This window comes from Dipteris shenzhenensis, chromosome 3, assembly GCF_047967505.1.
Source record: "Dipteris shenzhenensis isolate YYH24624 ecotype China chromosome 3, Dip_SZ_1.0, whole genome shotgun sequence".
In the NCBI taxonomy this organism is placed as follows: Eukaryota; Viridiplantae; Streptophyta; class Polypodiopsida; order Gleicheniales; family Dipteridaceae; genus Dipteris; species Dipteris shenzhenensis.
The window spans coordinates 53,861,976-53,883,054 of record NC_141598.1 but is presented as its reverse complement, the minus strand read 5'-3'; the positions used below and the strand labels follow the sequence as shown (position 1 = coordinate 53,883,054).

At 42.8% G+C, this 21,079-nt stretch overlaps 1 protein-coding gene across 1 annotated transcript in view; it reads left to right on the top strand.

Annotated features, from left to right (window-relative positions):
* The window catches only part of LOC147904002 (uncharacterized), a 44,845-nt gene extending 24,581 nt beyond the window's left edge, over positions 1-20,264 (top strand). Inside the window, exons 9-11 of the mRNA XM_087372859.1 lie at positions 18,846-18,899; positions 19,513-19,560; positions 19,673-20,264. Coding sequence (XP_087228985.1) covers positions 18,846-18,899; positions 19,513-19,560; positions 19,673-19,762 — 192 coding nt within the window. The 3' untranslated portion in view covers positions 19,763-20,264. The remainder of the gene's footprint in view (positions 1-18,845; positions 18,900-19,512; positions 19,561-19,672) is intronic.
* The last annotated feature ends 815 nt before the right edge of the window (positions 20,265-21,079 follow it).

Genomic DNA, 21,079 nt, shown 5'->3' with positions numbered 1-21,079 from the left:
ATGATCCTGTGAGCTGTTAAATTCTACATGCTTTATGTGTTCTTTGATCAGCAAGTGTTCGGGAGATGGAAAATGTGGCTTTTCTTCTAGGAAGCTTTTGTCTAGCCACATTTTAACAAAGCCTGTGCTATTTTCCTGATCATTGTTTCTTTCTCATTCATTATCAAGGCTCTTTTATTATATGTATTATCCTTTCTAATGTAGGATTTCTCCATAGTCATGATTAGTTTGTACTCTCTATTGCTCATGTTTAGCCAATTCTTTCAGATAACTAATGACAAGGAATCTAGTTTCATAAACACATATTTAAGGAGACTAGATTTTGTTCTAGCAAATAAAGTTACCAGTTTAAGATTTTAGAAGCGGGAAAACTAACAATGGCTTACTTATCTTTCAACAGGTTTTGTGGGAAAGTGAACTTAAGGCAGAATTAGGAATGCTGTTTCTTGTATTGAGTCCCCGTGAGCTACAGGCAGGTCTCTAAACACCACCAATTTCAAGCTGGTTTAATGGCTATGTGTGTTTTTATGTTCCTGCCTTTACTTCATTACCATGCATGAGAGCTGCAAAAATGAAGAACAAGTTAAAGAAGTAGCAGGTAGTTAGATTAGAGGACAAGCTTGAAAGAGGTAAAGGTATGATAAAAAAGTATTTTGAAATACATGAAAGTTGAACTGAAGGAAGTTAGATTACTTCATGAAGGTGCATCGAAATGGGGAAGTAACAAACCAATTTTCATAATAGAGGTGACATCTTTTAAAGGAGAAAGGTTCAATCATTTGTATACTTTACCTTAGAGAAGGGGATCGCTAGAACACACTGTAGATTTATCCCTTTAATGTTCCCTCTGCAGTATGATAGGACTTTTAAGTTGGTCTATAGATGTGTATTTTGGTCCATCTAAACTCTCTTCTCCTGCAGTGGTTTTCTTCTACATTAAAAGAGAATCTTCCCACGGAGCAGATTAAAAATTTTCCCTTTTTCTGTTCAGTTTTGCAACAGATCCTACCTTTCATGATAGATGTAATTTCCTTTACTTATTTTGCAAGTTTTATCTTGACGTTCAGCTAGAAGAAATGGTTCCACTTGTATTGTTGCAAGTGGAAGAGTGCAGTTTCTTCTCATTGGACTGTTGATATTGTGACGACTTTCCACTATGTGTGGCCTTTTAAAACAAGATGCTAGATTGCACATGATTTATAAATCTTCTTCTTATTTTGCAAAAGAACTGAATATTAGAATCTTTGAGAAAGTACAAATTCAGCAATCCATGAGGCACTGAAATGAAAAGATGCTGGCTGTCCTGCAACCTGCCTCTCAAGCACTAGGCTACCATAGAAGTGGGTGCTAATACCAAGGGAGGGGTATACAACCAGCGGATCACTCGATCCATGAGAATATAAAAATCTTTGCAGGCCAACCTTGCAAAAATGCTCATGTCTCTCGGTGTTATTCTTAGAGTCCTTTAAACCCCACTCTCAGATGGCCCACAAAGTCTAGATGATATCAGCCAAATACTGACGAGGGTGGTCGGGTCTGCTGCCCCCATGACCACGTGCATCGGACTACCTAGATGTGCCAGACTGTGATGTTGGAATCGTCTCCCAAATTGCGCCCTACTACAGCAAGGGAGTTGGGAACCATCAAATCTGATGGGAAGCCTCAAGGATATCTTGACTCAACGTCAATGGGATAGGCCCGTGAATTCTCGATGAAGGAAGCGTACCTCCCGTCTGTCAGCGCAGCTACCATCCCCCAGGTGAAAACTCAATGGATCCTTTGCATCCTAGCCGAGATCCTAAGAAGCCCAACCAGATCCTCTAGGCTGCGGAGAAGCTCCACAAGAAGTGTGCTATTGTCTCCAAATCACATGCTGAAGGGGAAGGTTAGGAAGAGAAGAACCACGGGGAGAGAGTGAGAGAGAGAGTGACACTCAAGATGCGGGTGTGAAGTGATGAGCCACACCACAAACTCATAGGTTTTATTAGGATTAGGTTTTTCCCCCTATGACTGTCTTAAGACAGTCATAGGTGTCATATTTTTAATAAAGGGGTGGCAATGTGCCTTTACCCCAACAACCTCCCACCTAAAGGCCAATATGCCGAAGGGAAGAAAAGAATAAAAATTACAGCAATATACAGTTACTGTATACAAGACCATAAAATAAGAGTGGTCTCATCCTAATCCCATGATGTGGCGGCAATGTGCAAACCGCTCTGTAGGCAAGCTCTTAGTGAGCAAATCTGCAGGATTATCATCAGAATGCACCTTCACAAGCTCAAGTCGCTTGTCTTCCAGTACCTCCCTGATGAAATGATATTTCACATCTATGTGCTTGGTCTTCTGATGAAAGACCGGATTCTTTGCCAACATGATAGCACTCTGACTATCACAATGCAAAACTGGCATATCTCCTGTAATGCCCAAATCTCCCACCAGCCGAGTAAGCCATATCGCTTCCTTGCAAGCCTCAGTGGCTGCAACATATTCAGCTTCAGTAGTTGACAGTGCAACGCATTTCTGCAACCGAGACACCCATGATATAGCACCTCCTGCAAATGTGAAAATATAACCGGTAGTAGACTTCCGATTATCTGCATTCCGTGCATAGTCTGAATCTGTAAAACCATGCACCAATGCATCCTGCCTACCATAGCATATGCACAAGTCTTTGGTACCCTTGAGATACCTCAAGACACCTTTCACTGCTTCCCAGTGCCGCTTGCCTGGATTTGTGATATACCTGCTGATGACTCCCACCGCAAAAGCAATATCTGAACGAGTGGCAACCATGGCATACATCAAAGAACCAACTGCAGATGCATACGGAACCTTGGCCATTTCAGCCTTATCATCATCTGATCTGGGGCTGTCCTTACTGCTGAGTTTTAAATGTGGAGGCAACGGGGTACTAATAGACTTCCCCCCCTCCATTTTAAACCTCTGCAGTACCTTGCCAATGTACTCCTTCTGTGACAGAAACAAAAGTCCCTTGGACCTGTCACGAGTAATCCGCATGCCAAGAATATGGTTTGCATCACCCAAGTCTTTCATGTCAAAAGACTTATGCAGTTGTTTCTTCAAAGCATTAATCTCATGCTGAGATTTACTGGCAATCAGCATGTCATCCACATATAGAATGAGTAGCATCAAACTGCCATCCTTTGCCCGTTTGGTGTACAAGCAATGATCGGTCTCACACCTATGATACCCTTGGGACTGCATGAAGGCATCAAACTTCTTGTACCATTCTCTTGGTGCCTGCTTGAGTCCATACAAGCTCCTTTTGAGTTTACACACAAGCTGCTCTTTCCCTTTAACAGCATATCCCTCTGGCTGACTCATATAGATCTCATCATGGAGATCTCCGTGAAGAAAAGCAGTCTTCACATCCATCTGACATAAATCCATGTCCTCATGAGCAACAAGAGCTAACACTGCTCTCAAAGTAGTCATCTTGACTACAGGGGAAAAGATCTCATCAAAGTCAATACCTTTCTCCTGCTTAAATCCCTTGGCAACCAATCTGGCTTTATACCTCGGTAAAGCATTTGAATCCACTTTGACTTTGTAAACCCACTTGCATGGCAAAACCTTTCTGCCTGCAGGTAGCTGCACCAAGTCCCATGTATCATTTTGAAGTAGGGAGTCCATTTCAGATTGCATGGCTTTCTCCAGCATGATAAAATCAGCCACATTATTGGCTCCTGGAACAAACCTGTCAGGAGGCCGTTGTACACGGGTGCTCCTCCTAACAAAATGTTCCGGATTAGGCTGCTGTCTAGCCTGTTCGTCATGCATGACGGGTGGCTGTACCACCATACTTGGCTGTTCTACAGCCCCATTTGCTGGCATATCCAGTGGTGCATCATTGGCAAAATTATCTGGCTGATTTCCAGCCTGTATACCCTCTTGAACAGGGTTATCTGCAGCAGCCTGCTGCTGCATATAAAAGGGCATTCTTTGTTGTCCATCATCATCATAAATAACCCTCCTGTATTCCACAGGTTGCACGGGTTCCTTGTGTACACTATCCTCTTTAAAGATGACATCATTGCTGCGTATAATCTTCCGTTTAACGGGATCCCATAACCTGTACCCCATTTCACCTTCGTCACCATAACCCATGAAGATGCATCTGAGAGACTTTGGCTCCAGTTTGGTGCGCAGTTCTTTGCGTACATGAGCAAAGCACTCGCAGCCAAACACACGTAAGTGCTTATATGAGGGTGGCTTGCCAGACCACACCTCCTCTGGCACTTTCAACTCCAAAGCCTTGTTTGGCGACCTGTTAATAATGTGAACTGCTGTTTGCACCACAGTTACGCTGAAACGCGTTTCAGAGCCCAGCCAGGCCTGAAACACCGTTTCAGAGAAGCCCCGTTTCCTGAAACGCGTTTCAGGGTTTGAAACGTTTCAGGACCCTGAAACGGCTGGCTGAAACGTTTCAGCCAGTCTGAAACGCGTTTCAGAGCCCTGAAACGTGCCGTTTCAGACAACACAGGCTGCTAGGTCTCTAAAATCACATTTTTTGTCTTTTTGCTTTTGATTTTGGTCTCCAGGCTCCTTCCACTCCTTCAGCCTCATACTCTCTCCATCCTCAAGGTTTTCCAGCCCTGCTTCAGCCCCATTCACTCCTTTCCTCTCCTTTCTCTCCTGCAGCCTGCTTCAGCCCTCCATCATCATCTACTCCCCTCCCTTGCTGACGTGGCGTTTCCCCGTTTCAGCCCTCCCAGAAATCCCGAAACGTTTTCGTTTCCGTTTCCGTTCCCCGTTTCCCGGTTTCCGTTTCCCCTAACTATGGTTTGCACGGCTTCTGCCCAAAAGCCATGGGGCAATGCAGCATAAGACAACATACATCGAACCTTCTCCTGAACAGTTCGATTCATCCGCTCACTTACACCATTTTGAGATGCATTATGAGGGGCTGTGAGTTCCTGTTTGATGCCCTTAGCTTCGCAAAACTGCACAAAAGCATGTGACACATACTCACCCCCATTATCGGATCTGAGGCATTTTTGAAGGAATGGAGATAGATAGAGAGAGTGAGAGCAAGAGAGAGTGAGAGAGACGTAAGCTTGAAAGCTGTAGTTGCTCAATAGAGTGTGTAAAGAGTACAACACAAAGTAGTGTAGATAAGGTTTTGTCATAGTGACAAAACCTTAGTAGTCACTAACCATAGTTAGTGAACTAACTGCAGTTAGGGGGAAAAACCTCTAAAAGAGGGAAAAGTGCCCCTAACTAACTTATTATATTACATTGGTCACTGCTGAATTATAGATATAATTCCAACACCCCCCTGCAGTGCCAATGTCATGTACAAGGCTGATCAATCACCAAACGGATATAAGTTCAGGGCACTGCGAAATGCCTCGAACTTCTCACGTGGTAGTGCTTTGGTGAAGATATCTGCAACGTTGTCATGTGTGGACACAAAGATCATACTGATCTCTCCTGCATGTAACTTCTCTCTGACGTAATGATAGTGAACCTCAATGTGCTTCGTGCGAGCATGAAACACTAGATTCTTTGCCACTGCAATGGCACTCTGACTATCAGTGAGAATTGGAGAAGGACCCTCCAAAGACAGATAAAGATCAGCAAATAAACGTCTCAGCCAGACACATTCCATTGTTGCTGTGAAAGCTGCCCTGTACTCAGCTTCACATGATGAGGTAGCCACTGTAGATTGTTTCTTGCTTAGCCATGAAATGCAAGATTTTCCCAAAAAGAAACAATTGCCACTAGTGGACTGCCTAGTGTCATAATCACCAGCCCAATCTGAATCACTGTAGGCATGCATCTGCAAGTCACCCCCCCTGGGAAATAGTAAGCCAAAAGACTTGGTGCCTTGCAAATAACGGAAGATGCGCTTAACTGCCTGCCAATGCATAGTTTTAGGGCTGTGCATATACCTGCTCACCTGAGATACTGCAAACTGAATATCAGGCCTAGTATTGCAGAGATATATGAGGCATCCAACAGCTTGACTGTAAAGTGTGGCATCAACTGATTCTCCTGCATCATGCATTGTGAGTTTCAGCCCCGGTTCCATAGGAGTAGATATGGGCTTACACTCTTGCATGTTAAATCTGTCCAAAAGTTTCTGAACATACTTGGACTGAGACATAACAGTGCCACGTCTCTCATGAGAGAACTGGATCCCCAAATAAAAATGAAGCAGCCCCAAATCTGACATATCAAAGTGGGTCTGCAAATCAGTTTTGAAATCTGCAATTTTGTCGTCATTGGACCCTGTGAGCAGTAAGTCATCAACATAAAGAAGGATGACTAATATTTCCCCCCCATCCATCTTGATGTAGAGGGTGCTCTCAGTAGGACTATTGTGCAGCCCCTTGCTGGTCAAAAAGGCATGTATCTTGGCATACCATGCACGAGGGGCCTGTTTCAGCCCATATAAAGCTTTATTAAGCTTGCAGACTTGAAGTGCATTTGCTGTAATTTCAAAACCCGGAGGTGGTTTGACATACACCTCTTCCAGCAAGTCCCCATTTAAGAAGGCTGTTTTGATGTCCAACTGATGAACATTCCACTCAAAATGGGCAGCCATTGCAATTACTGAGCGGATGGTGGTCATCCGGGATGTAGGAGCAAAAGTCTCCTCATAATCTATGCCCTTTTTCTGAGCATAGCCTTTAGCAACCAGCCTGGCTTTATATCTGTCAATGGAGCCATCTGGCTTCCGTTTGACTTTAAATACCCATCGTGTGCCAATAGCATGTTTACCCGGTGGCAAGTCCACAACATCCCAAGTCTGATTTTTGGCAATGGACTGCAACTCATCGTGCATGGCATTCATCCAATGCACATTACCTTGTGCCTCTTCAAATGTGGCAGGCTCCTCTTCATCAAGGAGAGTACCTGCATATGCTGATTCCACTGAATTAGCACCTTCCATGTGCCTTGCTGCACTGCGAGTCCTGCCAGGTAACGGAGCATCAAGTTTACTCTCCCGGAGAGTCTGTAACAGCCAGTTTGGGACTGTTTTTGCTGCATGTATGTCTGCAATTTCTTGCTGTACCACTTGTTCCACTTCCTGTGGAGGAGGCATGACATCCCGTGGCGGAACTGAAGCATGTGAAGGTTGCTGTAAATTCTGATTTGGATCAGAAAAATCAGCAGGGGAACCCAAAGCAATGGGTAGCAACCCTTGAAATACATCTTCTGAAGGTGAAGGCATTTGAAATTCACCCTGAGTGTAAGCTGAATTTTCAGAAAATATCACATCTCTACTTACAATGATTTTGCGTGTAGCAGGATTGTAGAGACGATACCCCTTGCTTTCTGCACTATATCCAACAAATATGCATTTGATGGCTTTATCTGACAATTTGTGCCTAAATTCAACTGGCACATGTGCATAGGCAAGGCATCCAAAGACTTGGAAGTGATCCACTGAAGGCTTCCTGTCATTCCAGACCTCAAAAGGAGTTTTTGTTTTTAAAGCCTTAGTGGGAGCCCTGTTCAAAATGTAATTGGCACACATCAAACCCTCTAACCAGAATTTATGAGGCATGTGTTTGCTTTTCAGCATACATCTGTCCATCTCCATGAGGGTTCTATTTTTCCTCTCAGCTTTGCCATTTTGCTGAGGGGTCAGCCTGACTGTGAGCTGATGCACAATACCCTTTTGTTTGAGGAAAGCATCAAATTCTGCAGATAGGTATTCCCCACCTCTATCCGTGCGTAATATCTGGATCTTGAGCCCGGTTTCATTTTCAACCATGGCTGAAAAGTGTTTAAACACTGTGAACACTTCAGATTTCTTTTTCAGCCCATAAACCCAAGTAAAATTGGAGTAGTCATCAATAAATGTGACAAAGTAGAGATGACCACCCAATGAAGGAGTCCTCATGGGACCACAGACATCACTGTGTATAAGCTGCAATTTGCGAACAGCTTTAACTGAACCATCCTTCTTGAAGGGAAATCTATGCATTTTACCTAAAATGCACCCTTCACAGGCATGTGGAGGAGGTATCTCAAGAGGGGGCAATGCATCAACCATTGAAAATTTCTGAAGTGTCATCAAGCTGTTGTAATTCATGTGGCCATATCTGGCATGCCATAAATCTGCATTTTGCATGGCAACTGTAGGGGAAGAAATTGCCAAAGCATGAGCTGCTCTTTTCTGAAAAATATCAAGCTGAAAAAGCCCACGCAGCAGAGTACCAGATAACATTAAGGCATAGTTAGCTTCCCTGTCCCGGACAGCACATTTGTCATCCTCAAAGATGACCTGAAATCCATCTCTGTTAAGAGTGGACACTGAAAGGAGATTTTTGGTTATGCCAGGCACATATAAAACATCAGAAAGTCTGAAAATTGAGCCATCAATTGCAGTGAGCTCAACTGCTCCTGTGCCACGTACTGAATATGAGGAGTTGTTGGCACAAGTGACTTTCTTACCAACAGGGGGTGGATGCAAGGAAGTAAAGAGACACTTCCTCGAAGTGATGTGCTTGGATGCACCGCTATCAAAATACCATGTGTTCAGTGTTTCATCAACACTGAAAGCAGATGCATCTGAAGGAGAGTCAAAACTGCAAGTCAAAAATGCATATGTATCATCACTGCATGAAGCTGTACTATCCCGAGCATCTGGAACAGCCAACTTAGAATCAGAAATGCAAGATAAAAAGGCATAATCTTGACCAACAAAGTTGGCTGCAGCATCCCCACTGTCAGATGCACAAGGGGCTGAATCTGAAACAGCCATTCCTGAGCTGTTTTTCTTTTCCTTTGCAATCCTTTTCCTGCATTCTGCTATGTGATGACCTGGCTTTTTGCAGTAGTGACAGAAACCCTTCTTTTTGGGCTTGCTTGCATCACTTTTAGCCTTTTGTGAAGGCTGTCCTGACCCACTGGAAGGCTGATTTGCTGCTGTTTTTGCCTGTCCCTTTGTTTTTGATTTGAATTTTGAGAGCATGGCTTGTTCACCTGCACGTGAAGCCAAATTTTTCCTGGTCTGCTCTTCCTGAAGCAGAAGTCCTATCAGCTCATGAAAAGAAAGAGGATTTGCACCCCCCCTCAATGATAAATTCAGCGAAGTATGAAAGCTGAGATAAGACTCAGGAAGAGAATTCAGAGTGGTTGTAATCATCTCTGAATCAGGAATAATTTCATCTATATTTAACAACTGCTCTCTGAGATCCTGTAGCTTAGTGAGGTGGGCTGACATGGAGTCACCCTCCTCCATATGTGTATTGGTCAACTCTCTTTTTAAAAAAGATACCCTGGCATCATTCCGTGCTGCATACATGCTTTCCAAAATATCCCACGCTGCCCTGGAGGTCTTACACGACCGGATATGCGGAATGATTGATCTTTTCACTGAAAGAGAGATGCAAGACAAGGCTAAGGCATCTCGTGAATCCCATCTCTTTTGTTCAGGAGTATTAACTGTAGCTGCACCAACAACTTGTCCTGCAGCTGCACCTTGTGCGCGACCTCTTCCACCTCCTTGGTGAGGAGGGGTAGCAGGTGCAATATCTGCTGGTCGGATTTCATCCCCATTGACATAATCCCATAGATTGCGAGAAATCAGAATATTACGTACCATGAAACTCCAGAGGGAGTAGTTGGTACCATCCAATTTGTCTTCCTGAGAAAGACCACCGAACTGAAAATCATTCTGATTTTGATGGGCCATATCTGAAAAAGGAATTGAAGCAGATACAAAGCTGAATTCCCTTACTGGGAATAAAATGCACAACTCCCAAAAACCACACCCAAGCACGGGCTGTATAAGCAACTTAGATTTCTGCACTTGAGCTGTCAGAAATCTGTCCAAGCATAGAACACTCTCCAAAATCTGCCAAAAGTGTTCCAAACACTCCAATAAAGGCAGTATATACTGAATACTCCAAAAAATGCTCTCCAAACACAAAAGCCCCAATTTGTGGCTAGAAATTGCAGCCAGAAAGGGGTAAAAATGCCAAAAGCCCCAAATCTGCAATTTTAATACAAAAGCCCCAAATTTCAGAAAAATCTGCAATTTTGCTCTTGTGATAGCTTCAAATTTGCCCAATGATTGCAATGGCTTCAATCTGTAAAATGCCCCAAATGTTCTTGCAGAATACCTAGCCAAACAATGGCTGTCTGCAAACTTAGCCTGCCAAAAATCACCTGCCAAATCAAAGATGACCTGCCAAGGAACACCTGCAAATGTCTTGTCCAAAACCAAGAAGAATTGCTGCTGTACTGAGATTCAGTACAGATTGTACTGAATACTGTACGGAAATGCCGTACAGTTTGTACGGCACCGTACAGGAAGTACTGCGTCGACAAGTACGGTTACCACGACAGATACCGTACGTACGGATATCTGCCCACGGTGTACGGCGCTGCGTCGACAGGTACGGTGTACGGCGAAGTACGATGTACGGCGCGCAGACTTTTCAGGTACGATGTACGGCGATGTACGGGAGCTCGGAGCTGTACGGCGTACGGCGAGGTACGTCTGCAGGTACGGAAACTCGGAGCTGTACGGCGTACGGCGAAATCGAACGGCAGTCTTAGAAATCCGTACAGTCGTACGGACTGTACGGGCAGATCTGCTGAGGCTGAAAGTCGAGGCAATGGTTGAAGCTTGAGGGAGCAAGGAGCACCAGGCTCTTGGACCCGCTCTGATACCAAATGAAGGAATGGAGATAGATAGAGAGAGTGAGAGCAAGAGAGAGTGAGAGAGACGTAAGCTTGAAAGCTGTAGTTGCTCAATAGAGTGTGTAAAGAGTACAACACAAAGTAGTGTAGATAAGGTTTTGTCATAGTGACAAAACCTTAGTAGTCACTAACCATAGTTAGTGAACTAACTGCAGTTAGGGGGAAAAACCTCTAAAAGAGGGAAAAGTGCCCCTAACTAACTTATTATATTACATTGGTCACTGCTGAATTATAGATATAATTCCAACAATTTTAGCCTACGACCTGTCCGATTCTCAACCTGAGCGACAAACTTCTTGAAAGCATCTAAGGCATCGCTTTTATGCTTCAAGAAATAGACCCACACTTTGCGTGTGGCATCATCAATAAAAGTAATAAAATACTTTGCACCCCCTAGTGATAACTGTGGCATCTCACACAAATCAGTGTGCACTAGATCAAGCGGTGCTCTATTCTGGGGAGTTCTCCTCTTATGAGGAGTCACAAATGCTTGCCAAATATGCAATGATCACAAGTAGGCAAATCTGAAAAAGAAAGAGACGGCAGATAACCCAAACGTGACAGTTCTTGCATTTCTTTAACAGACATGTGTCCCAACCGGCTATGCCACAATGAAACCTTTGGCAGCTCGGTTATGGCAACAACATGATTACCCACACTGGAAACATAAAGAGGGTACAAGGTATCACTCTTATAACCCTCAGCCACTACAACCTGGCCATCAGTAATCACCCATTTGGAATCTCCAAATGTGGTGTGGTAACCACTGTCATCCAACAAGCCAGTGCTAATCAGATTTTTCTTGATTTGCGGCACATGGCGAACACCATCAAGCATAAATGGCCGTCCATCAGGGAATACTATCTGTATACTGCCAATCCCTGCAATCTGACATGCATAGTTGTTCCCAAGGTGAACAACTCCATGAGTACCTGTGTAAGAAGTAAACCACTCCTTATGAGGAGTAACATGAAAAGAAGCACCTGAATCCAAGAGCCAGGTGTGCATGTCATGGCCATCAATAACCAATGTGTGTGCAATTACAGCAGAAGAACATAATACCTCATGTCTGTCACTGTCACTGTCACTGTCCTCTGCTGCAACATTCACTGCATCCAAGTCATCTACCTTGGCCTTGCCTTTGCTTCCACTGCCTGCATCCTTTGCTTCAGCCTTCTTGGCTTTCTGATCCCGTATAAACTTGAAGCACCTAGACTTCACATGTCCCTTCTTGCCACAATAAAAGCATTCAATATCCTTTTTACCACGGGACTGACTGCGGGATTTGGACTTACTAGCAGATCTCCCCTTCTGCTGAGTCCTGCCTCTTTCCAATACCTGCAAAGCATTTGAAGACTTACTGCCCATATTATTTTTCCTGCTCATTTCCTCCATGAGGAGAGAGCTCTTCACATCAACATACATAAGAGTGACATTTGAATTAGACAGGGTGGTCTTGAAAGTGTCCCAACTCTCAGGAAGGGTACACAACAAGAAAGTAGCCTTGAACTCCTCATCAAGGTTCAATCCCTGTGCAATAAGCTGTGTAAAGATGGCATTGAACTCACTCAAGTGTGAGGTCATAGCTGTACCTTCCTTCATGCGAAGATCAACCAGCTTCTTCAACCAATACACCTTACTGGCTGAACTCTTTTGGGCATACAACTCTGCTAGCCTCTGCCATACACCATAAGAGGTCTTTTCAGCCTGAACATTGTACACAAGAGAATCACTGAGAGTAAGCATGATAGCAGCCCTCGCAGACAAATCTAGCTCCTCCCATTCATCATCTGACATCCCAGATGGCTTGACACCCTTCACCCTTATGGGCTTAGAAATCTTCTTAAGCAGAAGTACATTCAAACACTGTTCTGCCCATAATGCATAATTGTGTGCCCCTTCCAATTTCTTTATGTTCAGAATTGATGATTCACTTCCCCCTGATGCCATATCAGATAAGGAAAGTACCTGACTCCCTGTAAGTTAAAAAAGACTGAATAAAATTCTGATTTCTCAGAAAAAACCTGCTCTATCAAGAGCCAGGAGCACTCACAATAGTGCTGTTTTTACTGTTAAAAAATCTGCAGCAAAACAGAAAAAATTTCCCTCCAGTTATTGTACCTTCTAACACACTGTACCGTGCTCAAATAGGCATAAAACAGTAATTTCAGAATGCTGCAGCTGTTCCACAAGCGCTTTAACAGTGCATCATCAGCTGACAAAGCACAAAGCACTGCTGTCCTGATCACTTCTCCCACCTCAGATGAGGTATTGCACTGATTTTATATGCATAAACCACTTGTCATACACTGTTCTGTTCACTGAAAGAAAAGCTCCAGACTCTTCAGCCTGTCACAAACCTGCAACAGAAAATGGGACAAATCCCAAGTAATCACCCTTCAGCCAAGGGGATAAAAGGCATCTGAAGGTCTCAAAACAGTAACCCAAGTGCTCTCAAGCAAAATCTGGGCAAAAGCCCCTTGATTTGGCACCCTGTGTAGAAGTGACATACACAGATCCCAACGTACAAACACTCAATGATGAACCTTTTGAGCACTGTCAACGATGGATAGTTAGGGACCGAGTAAACTCGATGCGCCCTGGCCAAGCGTGGCTCAACTGAGGTTCTCTGAGTGTTGCACAAGAAATGTGACGTGCAAGAAAATGTCACCTCCACACTGCGGAAATCGAGACGAATGTGTGCACTCTGGCACTACACTACCTCAAGGCATACAAGGCATCAACTGCCGGGCAAAATTCCTATGATCTGCTCACCCGTAAACTGAGATTCAAACCCAGTAAAAGCATATATCCTCTGTTAGATGCATAAATCCCGATATCTGTGCACAAGTCCTCCTCCAAACAGGAGGGAAGTAAAAGAAAAGTACTTGTTGTACTTCACGCAATGCAATGCACCTCGGGAAAATTCCAAATCTCCTCGTTGTACCTGCTGTACTTTTCTCGAAATTGGAGATTTTCTTCTTCTTCCTCCTCGAATGCTTCCTAGGCTTGCGTGCCTAGATGCACGTTCAGTTGCACTCGTGCTGCACACAACTCGTATTCCAGCTGTACCAGCTGTACTTCAGCTCGTGTACTTGTGCAGGGTACGAAAAAAAATTTCGAAAAAAGAAACCTTCCTTGACGCAGATCCCTAACGCAGAAGTTCCTTGCGCTGCTCCCAATCGAAAAATGTACCTCCCTGTCGCAGTCCGTACGGCGATCCGTACGGTACGGTCGACCGTACAGTGTCCGTACGGATGTACGGACGGCCGTACGTCTGTACGCGATTCGACGCCCAGCTGCGCCCACGCGTTGCCTGCACGCTGCCTGCGCTGAGCTGAGGATAGATAGAGGGGGTGGGTAGGGCAGGGTAGGGGGGGAAGGATAGATAGCTCTGATACCAGTTGAAGGGGAAGGTTAGGAAGAGAAGAACCACGGGGAGAGAGTGAGAGAGAGAGTGACACTCAAGATGCGGGTGTGAAGTGATGAGCCACACCACAAACTCATAGGTTTTATTAGGATTAGGTTTTTCCCCCTATGACTGTCTTAAGACAGTCATAGGTGTCATATTTTTAATAAAGGGGTGGCAATGTGCCTTTACCCCAACACATGCCAAATAACAATGATAGGTCCCATCTCGTTGCATCTGCACTAGCCACGACCCAATGGGTTGCCCCCCATGAGCCAACACCCAGAAAAATAGGAAATCTTCCTTGGTGAAGGCTGGTCTAGAGCCAAGACAAAAATTTGGTCAAGACAAAAATTTGGTAATGACCTGAGTGGGAATCTGTTGCTTCACACAGTGGTGCTCTCTAGATGGCTCCAGGCTGAGGCCTCCAACTAGTTGTCTACTAATCCGAGTGGTGTATGAAAAGAACTGCACTTCTAACATTGAGCATAGTGGCAACACATTTATTCACGTATGGGAGGAGCTTTGAGACATTTGTACTATCCTTGGCAGATTTCTCCATCTTCATGCATCTATATCTGAACACACTTTCCTGCAGTAAACAAGTGTTTATGGACTTTCCAAATGCATCTAGGGTAAAATTATAGTAATGACATGTTCTCGTATTGAGAGATTGATGGTAGCATCTCCCTTTTTGCTTTTTTGCAAAGCCTACAATCTCCTTTGCACATACTTGAGGTTTCTTATCTAACACCTGAACAACCTCTCAAAAGTAAAGCAAGCAAGGAGTTCTTCAATCTGTGCTTCCATATACCATAACTACCCGACCCCTCTAGTTTATAGGCATCAAAATCAATGACCAAGTCATTTTTAATTAGTTCTATCATCTAAACTGACCAAAGTCAAAGCTCGCAACTAGAAAACTTTTTCACAACACCAAAGGGGTTAATCTCTTGCTGAAATTTGCACAATTCAATGCACAACTAGAAATTCTCCACTTTCTACTCGCAACTTTTTCAAGATTTTGCAGAATTATACTTCCAAAGCATGAACATCAGACTTTTGTCTAACAAATAGCAGTCTCAAAACCTGCAGAAGTCTGCAATTTCTGCTCCAAGATGAAAAATGAGCAATGTGAAGTTGGAATTTATTGTGGAGCGTATGGATGCAAAACAAACAAAACAACCGCTTCAGATCTCACAATTGGAGGGGGACAAAATGGATGAGAGCTTAAGAGAAAAGTTACGTTCTCAGAATTGGAGAGGGACAACATGTACAATAGTGTGTGAAAAATATACACAATACACAAGAAGCCTACTATCTACATGACCAACAATTAGGGCTTTCACAATCCTAGATGACATGGTAGTGTCATGTGACAAGGCAAGCTTTTATAAACAATTATAAAGATAAGCTGCCTTGGCTGTAGCGGGAGATAGACTATCCTCACTCTCTCTCCTGCTCAATACTAACTGCAACTGCAAGATGATGCACTCCATACACAAAGTGAGTTGTGGATGTGAGTGAGAGAATCAGAGGGAGAGAATGTGGTGGACCTCCAAAGAGGAAATAGATATAACTGAATAATGAATGCCCAAAGGGCTGAATGTGAACTAGGTATTATTGGCTATTGCCTGGTTCGTTTGCTCATGTTGGTGCACATCTAGAGGTTGTATCTCTCAGCTCATGAGACCTATTAGGAACTTCCTATGGAGTTGGTTAGATGCACCTCAGATGTTCTAGCCAGTGTGGCTTGGGACACCCTCATTCTCCCCATAAGGGAAAGAGGTCTCAATATTATTGATCCGAACTTGCAGTGTATGGCCTTGCTCTGCAAGTTTGTAGTGAGAGGATTGATGCTTGGACAGGAGCCTTGGAAAGATTTTTTCTTACACAGCATTCAGTCTTGTACACCATCTCGTGGGGGAGATTGGATAGACAGCTTGAGATGGATCTTTACTTCATCCCATCTTAGACCTCCCTCTTCTTCTTTCATGGCTGCCATTCTGAAGGCTTGGGGCAACTTCAGAGGCACTCTTCGGAGAGTTCCACCCTCCTCTCGTGAAGAAATAGAGAGGCATCCAGTCATATGGAATGACTGTATATTGGATGAGCATGGTAAATCACTAGGAGTGTCACATTATATGCAGTGGTCTAGATGGGAGAGGGGATTCGCTTCCACAGTAGGTGCCTTCCAAGCTTTTAGGAAGCTTCCAGATGATTAGAGACTCTTATCAGTTGGCCACCTCAGAGGGAGTGCATTCAGGTGTAGCAGATAGAGGCATCCATACCAACAGAGTGGATAGATACAGATGACATGCCTATCACAGAGTCGACTTGGTTGGAGCTTTCACGGGGACGGATATTCCTTTATAGGTTATTGCCTTGCGGGATGCACATGAGGAGACCCTTGTCTTTGATGTTTAGTCGAGAGGCAGACTTCTCAGATCTTCAGATGATATTCTTTTGGAGGTTGCCTTCCAGCCTTTTAGGATTGCAGGTTATATGGAGTGGGGCATAGACTCACAGTGGTATCTTGATCCTGACCCTATTCTCCTGGCACTTGGGTCTTGGAGACTCTGGTTATATGATGGTTCCCCCATTAGGTTCTTGCAGTGGGACCCAGGGAAGTGGGAATGGATTGATGAAGGGCACCTAGATAAGTGCATCCCCTTCTTTTATTACACAGTCAGAAATGCCAGGAGATTTCAGCTTAGCAGTAGAGGTTGGAGGTCCTCGAGAGCTCCTCATTGGAATAGTTTTTACATTTCTGTAGAGGTGCAAAAAAACTTTTGGAGGAGGCTGTGGAAATCCCTCAGGAATAGAAAGATCACTCTCTTCTTTTGGCTTTTATTCATGAAGGGTTGATTGTACATGCTGACATGGCACTGTGGATAAGCCAATTTGCCATGTGTCAAAGTTATAGCACCCTAACCAAATGTGTATGAAAGTGAACTAACAATAGTCTAACCCTATTTGCCACATGTAGACAGGAGGATAGTAAAAATTATACTATTCGTTTTGAAAAACAATCAGAAGGTTTAGAAACCTTGGCCAAAGACGAGAAGAAACAATGCGAAACAAGAGGTGAAACGAAGTCACAAATCATCGTGGATCATCAGCTTTCGTTGAGTCGTCTTTCGTTCTTTTTCTTTGCTGTGCAAGCCATTGGTAGAGGGAGTATTCTCAGCATTAACTATCTAGACCGGGCTTGAGCGTCGTGGATGTCATCTAAAGCACTGTAAAGAATATCGTAGAGATCATCGTGATTAGAGCTTGCTCTTGTGGTTTTCATTCATACTTAATGAAGTAATCTTTTTTTTTTTTAAACTAAGAGAAATCCCCTTGGTTCACACCTCGGAATGGCCAATGGCAAGGCCAAGTCATATCATTCCAGGAGGGATAGACGCCCGCTTCAATTTACTAGAGGTAGCTCTCTCTCTTCAGAAGGTGAGAGATCCTCGCATAATTTCCAGCAAAACTTCATTATTTTTTATGTAGACAAATGCTCAAATAATTTTGTCTTCACTATATATATATATATATTTTTTGGCAATCTTTGCTAGGAGAGGTTAACTCTGCAGCAAAGACATATGCTATTTGTTCCATAGCTCAAAAGGATCTGATTTTGAAATATCAAGATTCAAAACATTTGTAAGTTGTTTGGTTCATTTGCAATCCAAGTCTTCCTTATCTTTGCACACCCTAAGACTTGTAAGACTTCTCTAACTACTCTCAAAATGGTTGAGGTATTGCTTCAAGTCCACATTAACAACTGTCTATGAACTTTGGAGAAACCTATTGAGAGAAGCTGATGCTCTAGTAGATTTAAGTTGGATTTTGAATGATTTGGTGGAAGTTATATCAGCCATACCGTTTTTCAACTCCTCTCGTAGTGTAGGAAAGAAGTGTACTCCAATCTTGCTTGAAGCATTTGATTTTACTACACTTTCTATTAAGTGTACTCTATATCAAGATAGGTTTGGGAGATTTGAAGTTATAAATAGGAAAGCTTGTAGAAGTTTCCAACTATTGAGAAGTGTACTCTATATTAAAATAGGTTTGGGAGATTTGAAGTTATGAATAGGAAAGCCTGTTGTAGAAGTTTTCAGCTACAGATATAAAAAAGATAGATGCAAAGTTTAAACAGTTGAAAAATCAGTCTTGCATTTTGATTTTTATTGGATGGAATCTAAAAAGCAAGACCTTGATTTGAAAAAGAGATGGTGCGCAAAATTGTAGATGATGAAGATGTCCTTTGTGTCCGTTAAAATTTGTTCTTGATAATTTGTTCATAACTCTAGGAGACTCTTTATTTCAACAAAAAGTATTGGTATGCCGATAGGCACTATTTGTGTTGTTTTCACAGCAAACTTCTACATTCTTACTTATGAATCTGAGTTTATGCAATGATTGATCTCTTGTGAGATTTGTCCAATCGTATTACATGAACTGAGTCAGGTTAGGAGATTCACAGATGACATATATGTCCCAGAGATTCCAAACTTCTAAGATTTTATGTAGAAAGATTCAAATTCTGTTGGAGGAATCTATCCTTGAGACTTTTGTGAACTTGTACATCTATTGGAAGATAGTGTAATTTCTTGGATCTTAGCATTACTAAGCTTCCTCATAATAGTTTCAAACTAAAGAAAACTATTGGCGGGTAAAGAACCTTTCTTAACTGATAATGTTTACTCATTTCTTTAATTTTCCTAGTATCTTGACAGTCATGTTTTTATGATGCCAGGTTCTGAATATGAGATATGGACTGTATGGAGACAGACCACTGACTCTTGTTCAGGTAAGCGCAACTCTGACTCTTTTAAGGGAAAATTTTCGTTATGCCTTAGCCTGCCTTTTATATTTGGATGCAAACTAAAATATCAAGTGCGCTAATTTGTGCACTGCTGGCGGGAATAGACAGACATGAGCCTATTGATTTTCACATAAAAGGGGAATATTATAACTCACCAAAAAAACATATTATAGGGGACGAAAGGATCTCACAAAGAGCCAAAAGTGTCAGATCCTTATCCTGAGCAGTATCCACAGGGAGGGGAATATATCCATCTCATGCCACGCTCTATGAGGAGGAACAAGAGACCACAATCGCTTAGCTGAGCAGCTAATTCTCTCTAGAACAACCATCCCAGTGGTTTCTTTAAGCTTTGTCAATTGACTGTCCTGAAGTCAAGCCTTTTTTTTAAAGTTTGTAATGCCATAAGAATTAAATTGATTTTTGACCATTTGTGTAAGCTATGCTCATTAGCAGTTGATGTCAATTATAAAAGATATGAAACTAGTTAAACTTCAGGGGTAAAATGAGCAGAGCTCTGAATTTTAGCTTCCAATACCATGTTCAGAACATATTCATGGTGTTTCTTTTTTCTTGGGCTGGTTGGACTGGGTGGCAGATAGCAGCCAAATTGGGTGTGAGCCATGAGACAGTGCGCATGGCCGAGGTATGCCAAAGCAATACAGTTCTGTTATTAAGTCTTGCCTTTTTATAATGATATTCATGGATTTCATTTGAAATGTGTGTTATCATTGACTTTGGCTGGTGTCCAAATGCAGAAAAACGCTTTAAGAAAACTCAGGAGATCAGCAGTGGAGCAGGGACTCCAACAGTATCTCCCCAAAATTGGGAGGTTCAGCAGTGATTGAAGTTCTATTATTTGATCAGGAATGAATACGTATATGCTGATGCTTGAAGTCCTGCGAGTATCAGACGCCTGTATTTTTGAATCTGCATTGGAAAGGCCAATGCTTTCAATCACAGGCGATGCATCAATTTGTGCATTGGCTCCACTGTGCAGTCCAAAGCACATAGTTGAATCAGAGAGCAGGAAAATTTCATATGGGCCATACTTAAGACCATTCCATCTGGGAATCCTCTAAAGAGTTTCCCTAGATGCACACATTCAAATTTCAATTGGAACTGGTCAAATAGTGCCTATCAAAGATATTAGCTATGCCAAAGCCTTTAGTTTTAAGATATAGGGGGCTGTCACCCCATTTGGCAATCACAGTGCACACTAGCTTTTGCTGGTTAATAATATAATATATAAAGTATGGGATTGTTTAATCCCTGGGAAAATGAATCAGCGTATGGTGTACTCCTGAATCTCCCATTTATTGGAAACATGGGCAAATTGTACCTGGCAAAAATTGGATGGAAATTGGCTGTTATATTTGAATTATTGTTTAGAATAGACATGCTCTTTCATCCACTTTTCTTCGAGTATTGGCAGCTTTCTAAGCTTGTCGTATTTTTCCTTAGTTGTTGGACCCTCTCCTTTTGCAAAACACAAGAAGTCAGGGCTTCAATGTTGGGGCAAGGTGGAGCTCAAAATGAGAGACCATGCCCATAACATAATAAACCCCAATGGGTCCACCAATGAGAGAAGGAGGCCTTCCTGAGATGCCTATCCATTGTTTTTTTGGGAAATCAAAGGAGCCTAGAAAACTTTAAATTGAAGTTCCTTGGATTGATAAATGCTAAGTTAAGTGTAACCAACATATACAAACCAGCTCATGAGGAGTGGTGGCACCCTATTTGAAAGGCATCATCCACGGGTAGGAAATCCAAAAGCATAATAGATGTGGTTTTTTAACATTGATATCACTAATACATGGCACCCAAATCATAATATCATGCATGTTCCTCAACATCCATCTATGTGGATGGATGTGGAACAAACAACACAATTGAGAAGATAAGGCAATTTCATTTGTGGATGGTGGACCTAGAGCGAACATCATAAGTGAGGAGATAGGCAATTTCATTGAAGCTTGTGAGTGACTATCATGAGATTGAAGCTGCACTATGTTATGTTTTTAGAGGATGAGTTAGAGGATGAGTTTGGGAATGTTTCTGGATTCATTTAGGTATATAATTTCATTGAAGCTAGTCTTATGTTGCAAACATTCGATCAAGGCCATGTGAACTAGGGAACACCAAATGCACCTCAAGGATCGGCA